The sequence below is a fragment of the Apis dorsata genome, unplaced genomic scaffold (genome assembly GCF_000469605.1).
Source record: "Apis dorsata unplaced genomic scaffold, Apis dorsata 1.3 scaffold_217, whole genome shotgun sequence".
Classification (NCBI taxonomy): Eukaryota; Metazoa; Arthropoda; class Insecta; order Hymenoptera; family Apidae; genus Apis; species Apis dorsata.
Genome location: NW_006263500.1, coordinates 351,016 through 369,491, shown reverse-complemented (window position 1 = coordinate 369,491; position 18,476 = coordinate 351,016). Strand labels below are relative to the sequence as shown.

Below are 18,476 nucleotides of genomic sequence, written 5' to 3'. Positions count from 1 at the left end.
ATTATTATACATATCTGATCGACCGTTTATCAAATGTTTCAGCCAGCTCGACAACACCTGCATCTGGCCACAAGCGTGCACCGCGAATATAGCAGCCAAGCTACAGGTTGCAGTCGTTATGGTATGCATCAAAGCACCGGCGACTAATTGAATAGAAAATACAATCTCATTTATGAAACTGTAGCGAGTATCGATGATAAATCTCGAGAAGGGAAACACCAAGGGAATGAAGGTAATATTGTCATCCTCTGCAAGAATTTTTCCAATGCTAATTGGCACGGCAATATAGTAAAAGGCAAAACCACTGTACATGAAAAACGTGCAAATAACGACCAGTCTTCTTCCAAAATTTGCATTCGTTATCATGATTTCTCTGTCTTTGAAATATGTGATATTCTTCCAATCCCATTCAATACGTTTGACGCACTCGCGAATATTATCCTCGTGTAGGATTAACAAATGATATTTTAGAAACGCCATCACGCAAAAGCTCAATGGACCGAGTAGTTTTATTCTATTGTAGACATCTTTCACTTCGAGGATCACATACAAACTACATGGTATCGAGAGGAAACTTATTAAACTGTAGCAGATTACATTTATCAATCGATAAAAATATTTTCCTGTCGTTGAAATAGTGGAGGAATTTGGCCAAAGACCGATCGGTTTTAAAATCCAGCGACTCCATTGAATGCTGAGGTTTAAGTTTCTTTTATAGTCGTGATCTGTTTTGATGCACGATATGCTGTTGATTTTTGATTTTTCCATCGTTAGAGTTTGAACGTCTCTTTCAAACTAACCAGCTTTGATCTGAGATTCTGAGAAAAAGAATGCGGCGCTTGCGCCGATTTTTCGATTCCCTTCAATAAAGGGGAACAAAAGTTTGCTTTCCGATAGTTTCGATTGAAATTTTTCCCCGCTTGAACTTTTTCTCATTTATGTATTATGAATTCGAGACGTGGAGAATGACGGTGAAACCATCGATTGATTGACTTGTGAAATAATGTTACTGATAGTGATTCAAAAATTTATCATTATTTATATTTGCATAATATTTTATCATTTTTGTGAAATTTATACATTGTATTTCTTTCTTATTACTTAAAAAAAATAATATTATGAAAAAAAATTAGTAAGTACCGATATAAATTGCATTTTTTTTATTTATTTTTATAATATAATATAACAAAATTTATTTCCTAGATTTTAATATAACAAATAAGATATACTAAAGCTATAGTTTTTAATGAAAAAAATATTAATTTTTGGAATAGTAAATATAATAAAGTTTATAAATATAGTTTACATTATATTGCATTTCAAAAAATGCTTAAGTTAATGTTCGCAATACATTTAAGAAAGCAAACGATGTTTTAATTACCTATTATAAAATATTTTTGTCAATTATATGCAAATACACAGAGATTATAATAATTTAATACTTACATCAGAGAAAGTACTCATTGATAATTCGATTAAATTTCCAGCTGTTAATTTCATAGATGAATTGGACATTGCAATTATCAATACGCAGCATAGCTTTTTCTTTCCGGATAATCGGTACCATTCAATCATGTACGTTACTTCTCCTATTTTCCTAGACTATTACAAATTATGTCACAATAGATGTATATAAGATTGATTTAATCATTTCAAAAGACTTCTACCTGATCTGCCAAAAGTTCCCCTATGTAACAAAATATAAAAATATTGAATATAATCGTTATAAGTATTATAATATATGTTGCGACTTCTGTTAGATGATTCGATTCCCACTCCTGTAATTGCAAGATTGCATTATATTATGTTAAAAAAAAATAACTGTTAAAAATTATGTTTTTAAATATGTTTTAATTGTGTACCATGATGGCACAATATCCAAGAAGACAAACATTTACTGTACATTCTAAAAATTCCATGTAAGATACTTGTTGAAGAATTTTTTCAATAAGTGATAAAAATCTGTAAACATTACAACAAACATTACACAATTTTAATAATTGTTCTAAGTCAAAAAGTTATTAAAATTTAAAATTTTAAGAATTTGAAAATTTAATATTTGAAAGTTTTCATTATAAATAATATAATAATAAATTATAAATAATTTCTATTTATTCTTTTTATTAATCTTATATAAATTTTATTAAAAAATGTTTCTTTTGTATTAAATAAATGTGATAATATATCGTGATAAATAAATTTTACATACTTCAATATTCGAACATGTTGACTCACGATCTTGGCGATTCGCTGATCGATGTTATAACACATGTCTAATCGACCTTCTATCAAATGTTCCAGCCAGATCATCATCACCTGTATCTGGCCACAAACGTGAACTGTAAATATGGCAGCCAAACTGCAAGCTGATGATGTCACACCATGCACCAAGAAACCACACATAAATTGAAAGAAAAATACAATTTCGTTTACTGGACTGTATCGAACATCAGCAATGTACTTCGGGAAAGGAAACATCGTGGGTATGAAACTGATATTAGCATCTTGTGCTGGAATTTTTCCAATTTTCATCGGTATAGCTATATAAAAAAAGACAAAACCACTGTACGTGACAGTGGTGGTAACAATGATCAATCTCTTTCCAAAATTTGCGTTCATTAGCATAATGTCTCTATCTTCTGAGTAAGATATATTTTTCCAATCCCATTCCATACGTTTGACACACTCACGAACGTCATCTTTGTGAATGTTTATCAAATGATACTTTGTGATCGATAACATGCAGAAACTCATTAGACTAACGAATTTTAATCCGTCGTATATGTTTTTCACTTCGAAAGCTATGTACATCCATCCAAGTACAATGATAAACATTAACAAACAGTAACAAATGGTATTATATAACAGTCGAAGATATTTGTGTATTGTTGAAACTTTATCGAAAGTAGGCCATAAGCCGATCATTTTTGAAATACGACGGCTATATTTAATGCTAAAATTTACGTTACTTTTGTAATCTTGATCAATTTTTACAGAGGACATAATCGTTTCTTCGTTCGAGCTCAAAAGCTCTCTTCATACTGAGAGTTTGTAGATTGATAATTATTCTAAGACATGGATGCGCTTGCGCCATTTTTTCCAATTTTTATCGCAAGGGTAAGATTAAAAGTTATTCTCCCTCGATGGAATAAACTCTTCCCCATTTGGCAATTCTCTTATTATGCATTACAGGCAGGAAGAGTTGAAACATCGATAAATTGATTTTTTTTAATATTAGTAGAACAGAACTGTTGATATATGGAAAAAGTGAGTTTATTTTCTTTTTTTTTTTTGCGAACTTTTTCTTTATTATTAGTCGTTTTTTTTTAAGAAAATTTTTTCAATGTTTTGTGAATTTTGTATGATATTTAATTTATTTACTTTTTGTGCGTAATTTTTAAGTTAAAATGCTTAGATAATAGTTTTTAAAGTTTTCTATAATTTTTGGAAATATTCTCTATTTTATTATTCTTTACACGAAACGAAATAATAAGTAATTTATCTGCAAAATCTTTTTATTGTTAAAATCATTATAAAACATGATTTTTTACATCTCTTTAAATTATAGAAAAAATTTTCAACATTCAAGACAATTAACAATCACTCATTGGAACAACATGTATAAAAAACACATATAAAACGAGTATATAACAGTAAAGATTTTTTTAAACACACACATCAACGAATATAAAAAAACATCTATACTTAGAAATTTTCAAGTTGTTTTTTGAAGTACGTTTAAATAAGTAACTGCTGTCTTAACCACCTATTTATTAAAATCAAAGATAGAAATCAATTTAAAAAAGAGACAGAGAGAAAAGAATTACGAAAATAAGTTGATACTCACATCGGTAAATGTGCTGATAGATAAATTCACGATATTTCCAGCTGTCAATTTTATCGAGGAATTAGACATTGCGATGATTAAAATGCAAAAAAGCTTTTTGTTTCCCATCAATCGGTACCATTCAATCATGTACGATATTTCACCAATTTTCCTACACTATCATAATATCATATCATTATGATAAAACATTTTAGAAAAATTTTACAAAAAAACTTACCTCTTCAGCAACGATCTCGCCTATATAACAAAATATAAAAATATTGAACGTAAGTGATATAAGTAAAATTACGTAAGTTATTACGCTCGTGACATCATTCGATTTCGATTCCTATAATTGAATTAAATTTATATAAACGAGAATTGATACGTTTCAGAATTGTAAATCATTAAAATCAGATCAATTTTAAATCGAATTTATAGATCATTGATCCTTAATTTTTATATCGCGATTAATAACAAACCTCAGCAATTCTTTTAAGAATAATGACTTTTAAATTGAAAATCTAAATTGTGGGAAATCATACCATAATAACATAATATCCAACGAGACATATATCTAGCGTACAACCCAAAAATTCGGTGAAAGAAATTTGCTGTAAAGTTTTTTCGGTAAGTGCCAAAAATCTGAAATAATCGATCATCTTTTTTAAACTCATTGCATTAGAAAACACACAATTCGAAGCAATGTTAAAAATATTCGCATTAAAAATCGCATTATAAAACGATAATAATTACAATAAATTAATTTACTTTAGGACTCGAACATGTTGGCATATGACGTCCGCGATTCTACCATCCAAGCGCTCGTCCATGTCCAATCGGCCGTCTATCAAATGTTGCAACCAGTTCATCAACACCTGCATCTGGCCACAAGCGTGAACCGCAAATGTAGCCACTAAACTGCAAGCAGCCGATGTGATTCCATGCATAAGAGCACCGGCCATCAATTGGATGGAAAATACAATTTCGTTGGTCGGACTGTAACGAGTATCGACGATGAATCTCGAGAAAGGGAACACCAAAGGGATGAAAGTGAGATTATCTGTTTTGACTCTGCCAACGCTGATCGGTATAGCGATATAATAAAAGACAAATCCACTGTACATGAAAAAGGTGCAAATGACCACCAGTTTTCGTCCAAAATTCGCGTACATTATCATGATTTCTTTATCTTTCGCGTATGTGATGTTCCTCCAATCCCACTTGATCCTTTCCACGCATTCGCGAATATCGGTTTTGTGGAAAATTAGATAATAATATTTTACGAATGCCATCATGCAGAAGATCAAAGGACCGAATTGTTTCAGTTTGCCGTAAAAATCTTCAATTTCAAGGAACAGATATAGCGTGCAAGGGATGAAGAGGAAACTGATTAAACAGTAACAGACGATATTTATAAGCCAATACAGATAATCTTTCGATCGTGATGTATACGAATTCGGCCAAAGACCCATTGGTTTTAACAACCAACGATTATATTGAATGCTCAGATTCACGTTCTTCTGGTATTCATAGTCTGTCAAGTAGAATTTCTGATTGGCCGTCTTTGCCTTGTCTTTTGATTTTTGCATCTTTGATACTCGATGGCTTGTCTAATACTAAAAGGGATGGTAATAATAGTTCAAAAGAAAAATAACATTGCGCTTGCGCTTAATTTCTGATTTCCGTCGGAAGGGAGAATAAAAGTAGTTTAGTTTCAACCCTTCCACGAAGTTCAGATTTTTACATTATGCATTATAAGAATAGAAGGAGTGATGATAGTAGAACATCGATAAATTGATTGTTTGGAATATCAGCGAATGTCAGTTGTATGATTTTAAGGAATCAATTTATGGATGATTATTTTTTCATTTTTTCATGGTGCACTCTTTCGTTTGTTTGTTTTTTATTAATAGTAAGTAATAATATATAAATATAATAATTATTATTTGATACTTACATTATTGAGTGTTGACAAGTACTTTCATATTTTAGATTATAAATTCCATTGATGAATTAAATTACGATGATCAAAATATAATAAAACTTCTCTCAATTTCTGCAATTTATATATAAAATATCTCATATTTTTCTATGTTAGAAAAACTGTAATAAATAAATAAATAAGTAACAAATTAATAGTAACAAGTTCTATTTAAATAAAAAAAAATCACAAAATTCATAGGTTGGAAAGTATTGTCAGTAATTAAATTAAATAAAAATTCCTTCTTTTTCATTTAATCTTTGATTGTACAGAATATTTTTATAAAAAGTATATATACGATATATCCGTATTATACTTTTTCTATTACTTATTATGAAAATTGCTATTGTAATTATCATCGAAGTTTATTGTATTAAAAGAAACTTTTAACTTGTCAATGTTCGTAGCATGTTCAAGTATGCAAATGAAGTCTTGATAATCTATAATATTCAATAAAATATTATATATTTACAGAATGAATAATTGTCTTAAATTTGAGACACTTACAGCACCGAAACTGCTAATAGAAAGTTCGATAATGTTGCCAGCAGTGATCTTCGTGGTTGAACGGGACATAGAAATTATCAAAGAGATAGCCAAACTTTTTTTCCAAGGCATTCTATACCAATCAATCATGTAAAACTTTTCGCCAACTTTCATAGTCTGGTAAAATATTTTTTAAAAATTTTATTTTTTAATAAATTATTATCATCGAAATGTAATTTGGCAAAAAATATACCTGCTCTGCTAAAAGTTCACCGATATAACAAAATATGAAAATGTTAAATGTAACGGATGTAAGCAATATTATATACGTCACACCTCTAATAGGATGCTTAGAATCCCACTCCTAAAGAAAAAAAAATTGCAAATTAACATTTTGTTTCGTAAGTTTATACGTATCTTCGTAAAATTGTACCATCATCGAATAATACCCAAGGAAACATATATTTATAGTACAACCCACAACTTCTACCAATGATATCTCCCGAAGAAGATCTTCCATCAAAGTTATAAAACTGAAATATTATAAAAGACACACTTGATTTCAATTTCTATGTCTTAATATCAAATAAAATTTAAGTCTTCACATTACTTGATTATTCGAACGTGTTGTTCCACGATATTAGCCAATCTCTGATTCAGATTCTCGTCGTTGTTTTCCCTTCCATCCACCAGTTTTTCCAACCAAGACATCAAAATCTGCAATTGTCCGCAGGCGTGCATCGCAAGAAGGGCAGCCAATCCGCAAGCGGCAACCGTGATATTATGCGCGACAAATCCAGACAATAACTGTATTGTGTACAGAAGTTCGTTGGCAGGAGTGCGACGAGCATCTAGGAGAGCCTTAGGAAAAGGGTAAACCAGTCTTCTATACGTCAGATTACCACCCTCTTCCACGATCTTCGCTCGAGTGAACGGCAAAGCAATATAATAGAAAACTACCCCTCCGTACATAAAAGCGCCACAAATTACGATCAATCGACGACTAAAACTCGCGTTTTCCAACATAATCTTACGATCTTCTTGATACTTTACATTTTTCCAATCGTCTTCAATGCATTCTATGCATTTACGTATATCGTTTTCACGAATGATGAACACGCAGATTTTCATCACCGCCATCAGAAAGAAACTGAGCGCGCTACCGAGTTTCATTTGATCGTAAAAATCTTTCATCTCGAGAAGAAAATACATAACACCGGGTATTAGAATGAACGCGAGTAAAATGTAATTGAGAAAGCATAAACAGACATGTTCAATAATTTCTAACCAAGAACGATCCAGCGATTTTGGCCAGGTTCCAATCGTTCTCAATGTCCACACATTTAATTGTACGTTGAAGCATAAATCGTTCTTATAACTTGCGTTATAGAATTTCTCCTCGACAATAAAATGTTTCATGTTCATCTTCGAACATCGAATGTCGGAAAGTTACTAACAGTCATCTCTATCGATGGTTGGTTGTTTGAAAACGTTTAACTGAATCTAACTGCGCATGCGCAATTAGTTTTGCACAAAATGGAAAAGGCAAGTGATGTTTATATTTATTGGTTTAATTTAATAGAATTATCTACGTACTTTTCTCAGTTACCCTCAAGTAATATTATATTTTCAGTTGTGATCATCGCAGTTGACAAGTTTCGCAATGCATTTTTCAAGAGAAGGAAAAAATCACAGAACGAGGGAGAAACATGTTATTACCATATTCTTGTGTGTACATCAGAGAAAATAAAGTTTGATTCTATAGAATAGGATTGAATATTGGGAAGAATATTTTTTTTTTGATGATGTGGTAAATTGTTTTTTTTATAATTTTTATCTTTATGTTGCCAATATTTCGTATTAAATATAATTCTGATTTTTATTTTAAAAGAAAACATTTTTAAATGTAAGATAAATTTCTGAATATTTTCTTAAGGATATATTTTGCTTTTATTATAAGATTTTATTCTTTTATATCTATGTTGATTTTTTAGAAATATCGGCATGAAAAGTACTCAGTTATGGTATTGTTATGGTATTTGACTTAAAAGAAAATTTTTTTCTTTTTTTTAATCTATAATAAAATATTTTTATAAAAAATCAGATATGTGTGATATATTTTTTTATATATCTATATTTTTTCTATGTTCAATGTGAAAATTTATCGCTGACAATATTTTAAAAAAATCATTAGGTTGTAAATGTTCGTAGCATATTCAAGTACGCGACTGAAGTCTTGATGACCTGCAGTATTTGATAAAAATTTATAACAGAAATTTATTTGTATGTTTACAGATTATCAGTCACTTATGGAGTACTTACATCACCAAAACTGCTGATGGAAAGTTCGATAATGTTGCCAGCGGTTATCTTGGTAGTCGAATGGGACATTGAAATCATCAATGGTATGGCAAGACTTTTCTTCCAAGGCATTCGATGCCAATCGATCATATAAGATTTCTCGCCCACCTTCACTGTCTGGTAAAGTATATAAATAACTTAATCCTTTTATATATATATAAACTTTTATACATTGAAACAACAAGTTTATATGATTAGAGCATGATGAATTTTCTAAAAAAAAAAAAAAGAAGTGAGTACCTGTTCTGCTAAGAGTTCACCGATATAACAAAATATAAAAATATTAAACGTGACAGATATAAGTAGTATTATGTACGTGACACCACTGACAGGTTGCTTCGAGTCCCATTCCTAGAGAAGAAATTGATCGAATTAAATAATGATCATAATTTCCAAACAATTCTTCGTAATATCATACCATCATTGAATAATACCCAAGGAAACATATATTCAAAGTACACCCCACGACTTCTATCAATGATATCTCGTGCAGGAGATCTTCCGTTAAAGCTATGAAACTAAAATATTTCGATAAATACATTTCCTTTAAAAATTTCCTTTACATAATATCTTTATTTCACATAAACAAATAAACAAATAAATATTATACATCTACTTATTCGTTCACAAAAATCATTAATAAACAAAATTATAACCTTATCTTACTTGATTATCCGAACATGTTGTTTCACAATATTAGCCAATCTCTGATCCAAGTTCTCGTTATCGTTCTTTCTTCCATCCACTAATTTTTCCAGCCAAGACATCAAAATCTGCAACTGTCCACACGCGTGTATCGCAAGAAGAGCAGCCAAACCACAAGCGGCGACCGTGATATTATGCGCGACAAAGCCAGACAATAACTGTATCATATAGCAAATTTCATTGATTGGGCTATGACGAGCGTCTAGAAGAGCCTTAGGAAAAGGGTAAACCAGTCGTCTATACGTTAAATTGCCACCCTCTTCCACGATCTTCGCTCGAGTGAGCGGCAAAGCGATATAATAAAAAACCACCCCTCCGTACATAAAAGTGCCACAGATTACGATCAATCGACGACTGAAACTCGCATTTTCCAACATTATCTTACGATCCTCTTGATATTTCACGTTCTTCCAATCGTTCTCGATCAATTCCACGCATTTACGTATATCGTCCTCGCGAATAATGAAGACGCAGTACTTCATCACCGCCATCAAGAAGAAACTGAGCGCGCTACCGAGTTTCAACTGGTTGTAAAAATCTTTGATCTCGAGGATGATATATATACTGCACGGGATCAGAATGAACGCGAGTAGTTCGTAGCAGAAAAGATTTAGGCAGACGTGTTCCAGCGTTTCTAACCAGGAATGATCCGGAGATCTTGGCCAAGTGCCGATTGTTCTCAACGTCCAGACGTTCAATCGTACGTTAAAACTTAAATCGTTCTTGTAATTGGCGTTGGGAGGTTTTTCCTCGATCATCAACTTTTCCTCGTTCATGGTTGGATATCGAAAATCAGAGTGTCACTGGTAATAATTCCATCGTCGACTAATGGTTCGAAAAGTTTCGTAAGATTGTGCGCTTGCGCTGTGAAATTAGAAACTCGAGGTGGAAAGTGTTCCGTTTGTTGTTGTTTCGATTTTTCCATGGAAGAGTTTTCTCGATAATGTTTTCCGCTTGCGTATTTTTAGTCGTTGACGATAATCATAAGTTTAGAAATGGATTTTTTATAAGGAGGAAAGGATTATAGAACGAGAAACGAACATATGATTATCGTGTTCTTATCGAGGGGATGTGAATAAAGTTTCAATTAGATCTTTCAGGCACGCTTCATGGATATTTTAATTCTAAATAGATTTGAAACATTACTTTCTTTTTTCGTTGTTGTATAAACAATTTTTGAATAGTTATTATACGATATGCTTGGGTCAGATATTGCATGTGAAACATATTGTGCACAATTGAAGAAGATTCGTGATCGATCACTGACAGGAGTATTCTTTATTAAAAAAAAGTCAGATTATGTATAAAATCATTTCTCTATAATTTTTAGAAAACGTACATGTAAATAATAATTGTTTAAATAATTTCACGTAGTATGTTTAAATATCCCATTGAAACTTTCATGATCTACGAAATCATATTTATAAAATATGTTAATTTCATAAATTTTATTTTTCATAGATTTAATTTCTCTATCGTACTTACATCGGTAAAAGTAATTAAAGACATTTCCATCATTTTGGCTGCTTTGAGTTTCATTGGATGGTTAGACATAGCGATAATTAGTATCAAGCAACGCATATTTTTGATCGAAAGGCGATACCAATTTATTGTACTTGATGCTTGGCTTACAATGTAGTTCTGTTAAACAAAGTTATTTAGGATAAAAATGAAAAAAATCAAATGTAGATTGAAAAAAAAATAATATCGTACCTCGTCTACAAGCATTTGTCCAATGTAACAAAGTATAAAAATACAGAAGATGATAGATATTTGTATCGTGATATAGATTACGATTGCCATTGTATTAGTATTCTCCCATTCCTGAAATATATTTATTTAATATTCTTAAAAATTTGTAATATTTAACGTATTCGTACCATTAAAATACAGTAACCCACGAGACAGATCATACACGTACTACCAATCATTTCGATTAAACATATATATTCTGTAATTGTTTCAATATTCTTTAAAAATCTGTTAAAAAATAACATGAATTTAAACAGTATCAAAAATCCAAAAATCTTTCTTCTTCTTTTCTTATTCGTCGTTTTATCTCAATTTTTATTTTAAATTTATCAATCTCACAAAATTTTTACTCACCTCTTTATTTTCATTTGATATTCAACAATATCCATGATCTTTTTTTGCAGCACCACTTCAGACATATTTGATTTATCCACTAATTTCTTTATCTTATTCACTAGGATCCTCAGCATACTCCATGCATGAAGAACTAGCAGAGCAAAAATTCCGCAGAAGCCGCAAATAACCGCATAAATCGCTATTCCGGCTATAACTTGCAACACGAACAATATTTCGTGAATCGGCGATTGTTGCTCGTTCAAAATAAGAAAATAACTGGGACAAGGTAATGCTCTAATCGTAGTATTATTAGCAGTGACGATCGTTCCCTTCAGAAGGGGAAGGATCATCCGATAGCATAAACCGCCACTATACATAGTGAACGCAACGATCAAAACTATCCTTCTTCCAATCTTCGCTTTCGAGCGAAAAATCAATCGCTCCTCTTCCGTGGCTTTTATCCAATCATGTTTGATCGCGTATAATCCTTCTTGGATCTCTTTCCTCCGCCAGAGAATGATCGTGTATTTAAAGAACTGTATACTGCAGTTAATAATCGGCGGCATAAGCTTTAGTCTCACTTTGTTGTTTTTCTCTTTCAGGAACACGTACATAAGAGTTGGGATCATTATCAGAAAGAAAAGGAAGTATGTAAATATATGTTTCAATCTTTGGACTACTTTTAAGAAAAAAGAGGTAGATGGTGAAATCGGCCAGGCACCGATCATTTCCATAATGGGTTTCACGAATCTTATGGCATATTTCAAATCCTCTTCCACTTTTGCTATTCGAGATGTATTTTCCATGACTGAATGTTTCGATGTGACTAGTCATGCGTGTATGGTAAAACTGGAATTCGGTTTGATATGGAATGTTGCGCTTGCGTATATGGATTCAGCATTGAATTCATGTCATTCATTGTTTGAAACCAATTCGAAGAGTAAAAAATTGATTGAAATTACCCGTTTCAATTTTCCACGAATGATGCAAATTATTTTATGGATAGAAGTATTACCATGAGTGGAATTTTTTGATTGATGTACGATTCTTGTCTTTGATAGTTATCTTTGATAGAAATAAGATATTGTGAAAATATTTGAAAAAATGAAAAACTTTTTTATGTATTAATGTAATATAATTTATAGAAAATTTCATGAGATTCAAAGAAAATCGAGACATATATTTAAAAAAACTGACAATATCATATTTGTAGCAGTTTGTAGTTTCCAATAAATGCTGTTTAAAAGTTTGTACAGATTACGAACAGTTATTATCTAGATAGTAAGTAAAGGGGAACAAGTTGCATTTTCTGAAATACACCACGAGATTCTACAGTTGCGTTTCAATTATTAAAATTCTACGTAAAGCGTAGAAAGTAAGGGAGTAGCGATTTTTGAAATTGTCTCTTTCGATTACAAAATGATTGTTACTCTGATCGAATGATCGTGTTCTAAGCTGAAAAGTATATTTTATTATGCATATTAGTATGATTCAAAAATTTCGTAATAATAATAACAATAACATAATCACTAATTTTAAATTCTGTGTTTGTTTTACAGGAAACCAGTACAAATATGATATCCAATTAATATTGTTGCTTTGAATAAAATTTAAACATATATAATATTTGTCATGAAAATATGCAGAAAACACATATATTTTATTAATAAGAAATTGATGACCAACATATTGTTTTATTCGTGAAAGTAACATTGAATACAGATGCTTTTAACAAAAGGTAAATTATCGCAGCATTTTGTCTTTTTATTTTTAAAACATTACTAATAGTATATTACAAATTATTCAAAAACGGAGAGAAAGAAGTTCTATTTTCGAAAGAAGCTTTGTATATATCTTGATAGTAATATATAATCACATATATTCTATATCTGTCTCATCAATGATCCTGAACAGAAAAAGATATTAAAAAATATATAAATTTAATATATTAATATATTAAATTTTGTTTTTTTTTTAATGATAACATATGAATATAATAATAATTATTTGATATATTGAAAGCATTGATAAATATTTCCACTACATATTTTAAATCATAAATTTCATTAATAAATTAAATAATACAATGAAATAAAATATATTAAATATATTAATTTTCGGTAATTAGTGCAATTTAATTTATATGTGAAATATCTATATTTTTTATACTATTATAGAAATAAGTAATAATAAAAAATTCTGTATTAATTTTTTAAATAGCAAATAAAATTTATAGATTGAAAAGTATTGTCAAAGACTAAATTAAATAAAAATTTTTTCTTTTTCATTTAATCTTTGATACAGCATATTTTTATAAAAAATATTCATATATTTATATTTTTTCTATTATTCTATTATTTATTATAAAAATTGCAATTACATTATTATTAAATAATTTACTAATACTTAATTAAACTTAATTGTACTAAAAGAAAATTTTAAGTTGTCAATGTTCTTAATATATTCAATGAATGAAGTCTTGATGACTTATAATATTTAATAAAATATATATTCATTTACAAAATGAATTACAATTTTAGATGTGAAGCACTTACGATATCGAAGCTGTTAATAATGTTGTTCGATGATGTTGTCAGCGATCATAGTCGAATGAGACATCGAAATTATCAATGATATGGCAAGACTTTTCTTCCAGTGCATTCGATATCAATTAAAAGATATAAAACTTCTCATTCATCTTCATTGTCTGGTAAAGTATTTAATTTAATTTTTTTTAAATTCTTCTTCTTTAAAAATAGAACAATATGACATGTATATATAACAATGATATAAGTTTATGATTATATACAGAGCAATGATAAATTTTTAAAAAAAAATAAGTACCTGTTTTGTTAAAATTTTTCCGATGTAAACTAAAATATAAAAATATTAAACATGACAAATATAAGTAGTATTATACGTGACACTACTGACAGTTTACTTCAAGTCCCATTTCTAAAGAAAAAATTAATCGAATTAAATAATGATTACAATTTTCAAACAATTTTTCGTAATAACATACCATCATTGAATAATACCTAAGGAAACATATATTCAAAATGCACCCTACGACTTCTATCAGTGATCTTGTACAGGAAATTCTTCTATGAAATTCTGCTATGAAAATAAAATATTTCGATAAATATATTTCCTTCAAAAATCTTTACACAATATCTTTTTTTTATACTTTTCATAGGCAAATAAATATATTATATATCTACTTATTCATTTACAAAAATTTCTCATTAAAAAATTATAATTTTATCCTATTTGATTATCCAAACATGTTTGTTATTCGAACACAACATCAATCAAGTTTTCATTATCGTTCTTCCTTCGATTCATCAATTTCTTCAACCAAAACATTAAAATTTGTAACTGTCTACACGCGTGTATCGCAAAAAGCATAGCTAAGCTACAAGCAGGGACTGTGATATTACACAATAACTATATCATATAGTGAATTTCATTGATTGTGTGACAAGCGTATAGGAGAATCTTCGGAAAAGGGTAAACCAACCGCTTATAGGTTAAATTACTACCCTCTTCCACGATCTTCGTACGAGTGAGCGATAAAATGATATAGTAGAAAATCCCTCCGTGCATGAAAGCAGATCACGATCAATCGTTAATTGAAACTCGCGCTTTTCAATATTATTTTATGATTCTCTTAATATTTCTTCACGTTCTTCATTGATTGTTTTCGATTAGTTCTATGCATTTATGTATATCGTTCTCGCAAATGATGAAGACGTAGGACTTAATCATCATGATGAATTGAACAAAAAGATTCAGACAGATGTATTCTAGCATTTCTAACCAAAAATGATCCGGAAATTTTGTGCAAGTACTGACTTCAATATCCATATATTCAATCGTATGTTAAAGTTTAAATCATTTTTATAATTGGCGTTGCGAAGTTTTTTTTCAAACATCAACTTTCCCGCGTTCGAGAATAATCGAGAATTAGAATATTGATGATAATTCCATTATCGATTGATCGAATCGTTGATGGATCGAAAAGTTTCGTTGGATCATGCGCTTGCGCAGTTAGGTTAGAAACTAGGAATGGAAAGTGTTCTATTCGTTTTCCCCTTGTGTATTTTATTGACGATAATCATAAGTTTAGAAATTGATTTTTCAAAAGCGAAGAAAAAGATCATAGAACGAGGTACGAACATATGATTACCGTATTCTTTTCAAAGGGATATGAATAAAGTTATAATTCGATCTCTTCGAAACATGCTTCATGGATATTTAAATTTTGGATAGATTTGAAACATTACTTTTTCTTTCTTTTCAATGCTGCATACATAATTTTCAAATATATATTATATGTCTGAGGATGTTTGGATTAGATATAATAAAATAAATTTTAAAATAAATTATACATAAGTGAAGAAGACACATGATCGGACATTGCCGAGTCCTTATCTTATTAAAAAAGCCAGAATATGTGATATAAAATTGTTTCTACATAATTTTTAATGGGAAACTTGCACGTAAGTAATAATGGTTTAAATGACTTCACGTAATATGTTCAAGTATCCCATTGACATTTTCATAACCTATGAAGTTATTTAAAAAATATATTAATTTCATAAATTTAATTTTTCAATGAGATTTAATTTTTTGATACCTACATCGGTGAAAGTAGTTAAAGACATTTCCATCATTTTGGCAGCTTTGAGTTTCATTGGATAATTAGACATAGCGATAATTAGTATCAAGCAACGCATATTTTTGATCGAAAGACGATACCAATTTATTGTACTTGATGCTTGGCTTACAATGTAGTTCTGTTAACAAAGTTATTTAGGATAAAAGTGAAAAAATCAAATGTAGATTAAAAAAAAAATAATATCGTACCTCGTCTACAAGCATTTGTCCAATGTAACAAAGTATAAAAACACAGAAAATGATAGATATTTGTAAGGTGATATAGACCACGACAGCCATTGTATTAGTATTCTCCAATTCCTAAAATATATTTATCCTATACTCCTAAAAAATGTGAAATATTTAACATGCTCATACCATTAGAATACAATAACCCACAAGACAGATCAGACACGTACCACCGATCATTTCGATTAAACATATGTATTCTGTAACTGTTTCAATATTTTTTAAAAATCTGTTAAAAATTATATGCATTAAAATATATTTAAAAATCTTTTTTCTTCTCTAATTTATTTTAATTGAATTTTCATTTCAAATTTATCCATTTAACAAAATTTTTACGCACCTCTTTATTTTCATTTGATATTCAACAATATCCATGATCTTTCTTTGCAGCATCATTTCAGACATATCTGATTTATCCACTAATTTCTTTATCTTATTCACTAGGATCCTCAGCATACTGCACGCATGAAGGACCAACAGTGCGGAAATACCACAGCTACCACTGATCACTGCGTAAATTGCCATTCCAGCCATAATTTGTAGCACAAACAATATTTCATAAATCGGCGATTGTTGTTCGTTTATAATAATGAAATAACTGGGACAAGGTAACGGTCTAATAGTAACATTGCCAGCAGTAATGACAGTCCCCTTCAGAAGGGGAAGGATCGTCCGATAGCATAAACCGCCGCCATACATAGTGAATGCAGCGATCAAGACAACCCTCCTTCCGATCTTCATTTTCGAGCGAAAAATCAATCGCTCTTCTTCCGTGGCTTGTATCCAATCATGTCTAATCGCGTGTAATCCTTCTTGGATCTCTTTTCTTCGCCAAAGAATGATGGTATACTTGAAGAATTGCATGCTACAATTAATAATCGGCCCCATAAGCTTCAGCCTCACCTTGCTGTTCTTCTCTTTCAGAAACACGTACATCAGAGTTGGAATCATTATCAGAAAAAAAAGAAAATATGTGAATATATGCCCCAATCTTTGGAATACTTTTAAAAAGAAAGAGGTAGAAGATGAAATCGGCCATGCACCGATCGTTGCCAAAATCGGTTTCACGAATCTCGTGGCGTATTTCAAATTCTCCTCCGCCTTAGCTATTCCAACTATATTTTCCATGACTGAATGCTTCGATGTGACTGATCAGGCGCATATAGCAAAACTGGAATTCGGTTTGGTATGGAACATTGCGCTTGCGTATGTGGACTCAACATTGAATTCATATCATTGAAACCAATTTTATCGAAGAATAGAAAATTGGTTGAAATTACCCGTTTCAACTTTCCGCAAATGATGCAAGTTATTCCATGGACAGAAGGTATTGCACGAGTGGAATTTTTTAAATTGAATATTTCTTATTTTTGGTAATTAAAAAAAAAGATATTGTGAAAATATTTGCATAAATTCTAGAAGCGTCAATATATAATTGTTTATAGAAGATTTCATGAAATTGAAAAAAATTGAGATACATATTTAAAAATCTGACGATATCATATTTGCAGTGGTTTGAAGTTTTCAATAAACGTTGTTTGTAAAGTTTGTGCAATACGAACAGTTATTATCTAGATGGTAAGTAAAGGGGAACAAGTTACGTTCTAAAGTTGCGGTTTAATTATTAAAATTCTGCGTAAAACATAGAAAGTAACATGGTAACGTTTTTTTGAAATTGTCTGTTTCGAATGTAACGATTTTATAGTGAAATACAAAATGACTGTTACTTTGATCGAATGATCATCTTCGTGAGTTAAAACAATTTATTACGCCCTTTATGGTTCAAAAGTTTTATCGTAATAGCAATTTCAAGAATCAATATCATAAAAATTGTGGAAAATTCTTTGAGTATATGCTATTTGTGGAAAAATTATATATAAATATTTTATGATAATATAATTCTGTAATTTTCTAGAAAAATCGTTTTAGGCACAAAAATATATGACTATTCTATAAAATATAACAATTCAGGTAACATTTTTTAACATGTTCAGATATCCCATCGTTGCCTTTATGATCTGGAAAATAAAATTAAAACCTAGCAGAATTAACTTAATGTAAAAAATGGAGAAATCTAATTTCTCGATACGTACGTCAGTGTAAGTAGATAAAGATATA

At 30.1% G+C, this 18,476-nt stretch overlaps 8 protein-coding genes and 1 pseudogene across 9 annotated transcripts in view; all 9 read right to left on the bottom strand.

The window, feature by feature from the left end:
• The window catches only part of LOC102681593, a gene marked incomplete at its 3' end in the record, with an annotated part of 1,540 nt that extends 540 nt beyond the window's left edge, over positions 1-1,000 (bottom strand). The window contains exon 1 of the mRNA XM_031510203.1: positions 1-1,000. Coding sequence (XP_031366063.1) covers positions 1-768 — 768 coding nt within the window.
• Positions 1,001-1,226: 226 nt separating this feature from the next.
• On the bottom strand, positions 1,227-3,334 carry LOC102681987 (odorant receptor 85c-like). Its single transcript, XM_031510247.1, has 5 exons — positions 2,210-3,334; positions 1,863-1,962; positions 1,668-1,778; positions 1,447-1,602; positions 1,227-1,381 (listed from the first exon to the last, which is right to left on the bottom strand). Exons 1-5 carry the CDS (start codon positions 3,001-3,003, stop codon positions 1,331-1,333), a joined length of 1,212 nt encoding a protein of 403 aa, XP_031366107.1. The 5' UTR covers positions 3,004-3,334; the 3' UTR covers positions 1,227-1,330.
• Positions 3,335-3,611: 277 nt separating this feature from the next.
• Positions 3,612-5,741, bottom strand: LOC102670891 (odorant receptor 22c-like). Of its 2 annotated transcripts, none has more exons than XM_006615139.2 (5): positions 4,598-5,741; positions 4,372-4,471; positions 4,065-4,175; positions 3,848-4,003; positions 3,612-3,766 (listed from the first exon to the last, which is right to left on the bottom strand). In XM_006615139.2, the coding sequence occupies exons 1-5, from the start codon at positions 5,416-5,418 to the stop codon at positions 3,716-3,718; spliced, it is 1,239 nt and encodes a 412-aa protein (XP_006615202.1). In that variant the 5' UTR covers positions 5,419-5,741; the 3' UTR covers positions 3,612-3,715. The 2 variants fall into 2 exon arrangements, 1 of the variants encoding a protein (XP_006615202.1); XR_004150403.1 differs by having other exon boundaries at positions 3,750-3,766; positions 3,848-3,998.
• A 347-nt stretch (positions 5,742-6,088) lies between these two features.
• On the bottom strand, positions 6,089-8,121 carry LOC102671126 (odorant receptor 67c-like). The gene is made up of 5 exons (XM_006615140.2): positions 6,907-8,121; positions 6,730-6,829; positions 6,550-6,660; positions 6,318-6,473; positions 6,089-6,250 (listed from the first exon to the last, which is right to left on the bottom strand). Exons 1-5 carry the CDS (start codon positions 7,719-7,721, stop codon positions 6,197-6,199), a joined length of 1,236 nt encoding a protein of 411 aa, XP_006615203.1. The 5' UTR covers positions 7,722-8,121; the 3' UTR covers positions 6,089-6,196.
• Positions 8,122-8,400: 279 nt separating this feature from the next.
• On the bottom strand, positions 8,401-10,138 carry LOC102671361. Its single transcript, XM_006615141.2, has 5 exons — positions 9,324-10,138; positions 9,076-9,175; positions 8,898-9,008; positions 8,619-8,774; positions 8,401-8,540 (listed from the first exon to the last, which is right to left on the bottom strand). The coding sequence occupies exons 1-5, from the start codon at positions 10,136-10,138 to the stop codon at positions 8,487-8,489; spliced, it is 1,236 nt and encodes a 411-aa protein (XP_006615204.1). The 3' UTR covers positions 8,401-8,486.
• A 507-nt stretch (positions 10,139-10,645) lies between these two features.
• On the bottom strand, positions 10,646-12,940 carry LOC116185560 (odorant receptor 4-like). The gene is made up of 5 exons (XM_031510249.1): positions 11,469-12,940; positions 11,243-11,342; positions 11,076-11,186; positions 10,848-11,003; positions 10,646-10,769 (listed from the first exon to the last, which is right to left on the bottom strand). The coding sequence occupies exons 1-5, from the start codon at positions 12,254-12,256 to the stop codon at positions 10,719-10,721; spliced, it is 1,206 nt and encodes a 401-aa protein (XP_031366109.1). The 5' UTR covers positions 12,257-12,940; the 3' UTR covers positions 10,646-10,718.
• A 1,801-nt stretch (positions 12,941-14,741) lies between these two features.
• Positions 14,742-15,392, bottom strand: LOC116185568 (annotated as a pseudogene).
• A 356-nt stretch (positions 15,393-15,748) lies between these two features.
• On the bottom strand, positions 15,749-17,704 carry LOC102681815 (odorant receptor 4-like). The gene is made up of 5 exons (XM_031510248.1): positions 16,699-17,704; positions 16,488-16,587; positions 16,320-16,430; positions 16,094-16,249; positions 15,749-16,018 (listed from the first exon to the last, which is right to left on the bottom strand). The coding sequence occupies exons 1-5, from the start codon at positions 17,484-17,486 to the stop codon at positions 15,968-15,970; spliced, it is 1,206 nt and encodes a 401-aa protein (XP_031366108.1). The 5' UTR covers positions 17,487-17,704; the 3' UTR covers positions 15,749-15,967.
• A 329-nt stretch (positions 17,705-18,033) lies between these two features.
• LOC102681679 (odorant receptor 4-like) overlaps positions 18,034-18,476 on the bottom strand; it is a 2,467-nt gene continuing 2,024 nt past the window's right edge. Inside the window, exons 5-6 of the mRNA XM_031510256.1 lie at positions 18,452-18,476; positions 18,034-18,376 (exon numbers count right to left, since the gene is read on the bottom strand). The exon at positions 18,452-18,476 is cut by the window's right edge and continues 15 nt beyond it. Coding sequence (XP_031366116.1) covers positions 18,326-18,376; positions 18,452-18,476 — 76 coding nt within the window. The 3' untranslated portion in view covers positions 18,034-18,325. The remainder of the gene's footprint in view (positions 18,377-18,451) is intronic.

Coding starts and splice junctions, on each gene's coding strand:
- LOC102681987 (XM_031510247.1), bottom strand. CDS start 3,003: ATGTCCTCTGTAAAAATTGATCAAGATTACAAAAGTAACGTAAATTTT. Junction 1,963..2,209: donor CAACATGTTCGAATATTGAA/GTATGTAAAATT, acceptor TAATGTTTACAG/ATTTTTATCACTTATTGAAA. Junction 1,779..1,862: donor TTGGATATTGTGCCATCATG/GTACACAATTAA, acceptor TTGCAATTACAG/GAGTGGGAATCGAATCATCT.
- LOC102670891 (XM_006615139.2), bottom strand. CDS start 5,418: ATGCAAAAATCAAAAGACAAGGCAAAGACGGCCAATCAGAAATTCTAC. Junction 4,472..4,597: donor CAACATGTTCGAGTCCTAAA/GTAAATTAATTT, acceptor CGATTATTTCAG/ATTTTTGGCACTTACCGAAA. Junction 4,176..4,371: donor TTGGATATTATGTTATTATG/GTATGATTTCCC, acceptor ATTCAATTATAG/GAATCGAAATCGAATGATGT.
- LOC102671126 (XM_006615140.2), bottom strand. CDS start 7,721: ATGAACATGAAACATTTTATTGTCGAGGAGAAATTCTATAACGCAAGT. Junction 6,830..6,906: donor CAACACGTTCGAATAATCAA/GTAATGTGAAGA, acceptor ATAATATTTCAG/TTTTATAACTTTGATGGAAG. Junction 6,661..6,729: donor TTGGGTATTATTCGATGATG/GTACAATTTTAC, acceptor TTTTTTCTTTAG/GAGTGGGATTCTAAGCATCC.
- LOC102671361 (XM_006615141.2), bottom strand. CDS start 10,138: ATGAACGAGGAAAAGTTGATGATCGAGGAAAAACCTCCCAACGCCAAT. Junction 9,176..9,323: donor CAACATGTTCGGATAATCAA/GTAAGATAAGGT, acceptor GAAATATTTTAG/TTTCATAGCTTTAACGGAAG. Junction 8,775..8,897: donor GTGAACTCTTAGCAGAACAG/GTACTCACTTCT, acceptor ATACTTTACCAG/ACAGTGAAGGTGGGCGAGAA.
- LOC116185560 (XM_031510249.1), bottom strand. CDS start 12,256: ATGGAAAATACATCTCGAATAGCAAAAGTGGAAGAGGATTTGAAATAT. Junction 11,187..11,242: donor TGGGTTACTGTATTTTAATG/GTACGAATACGT, acceptor AATATATTTCAG/GAATGGGAGAATACTAATAC. Junction 10,770..10,847: donor CTTTAATTACTTTTACCGAT/GTAAGTACGATA, acceptor ATGATTTCGTAG/ATCATGAAAGTTTCAATGGG.
- LOC102681815 (XM_031510248.1), bottom strand. CDS start 17,486: ATGGAAAATATAGTTGGAATAGCTAAGGCGGAGGAGAATTTGAAATAC. Junction 16,431..16,487: donor TGGGTTATTGTATTCTAATG/GTATGAGCATGT, acceptor AATATATTTTAG/GAATTGGAGAATACTAATAC. Junction 16,250..16,319: donor GACAAATGCTTGTAGACGAG/GTACGATATTAT, acceptor CTTTGTTAACAG/AACTACATTGTAAGCCAAGC.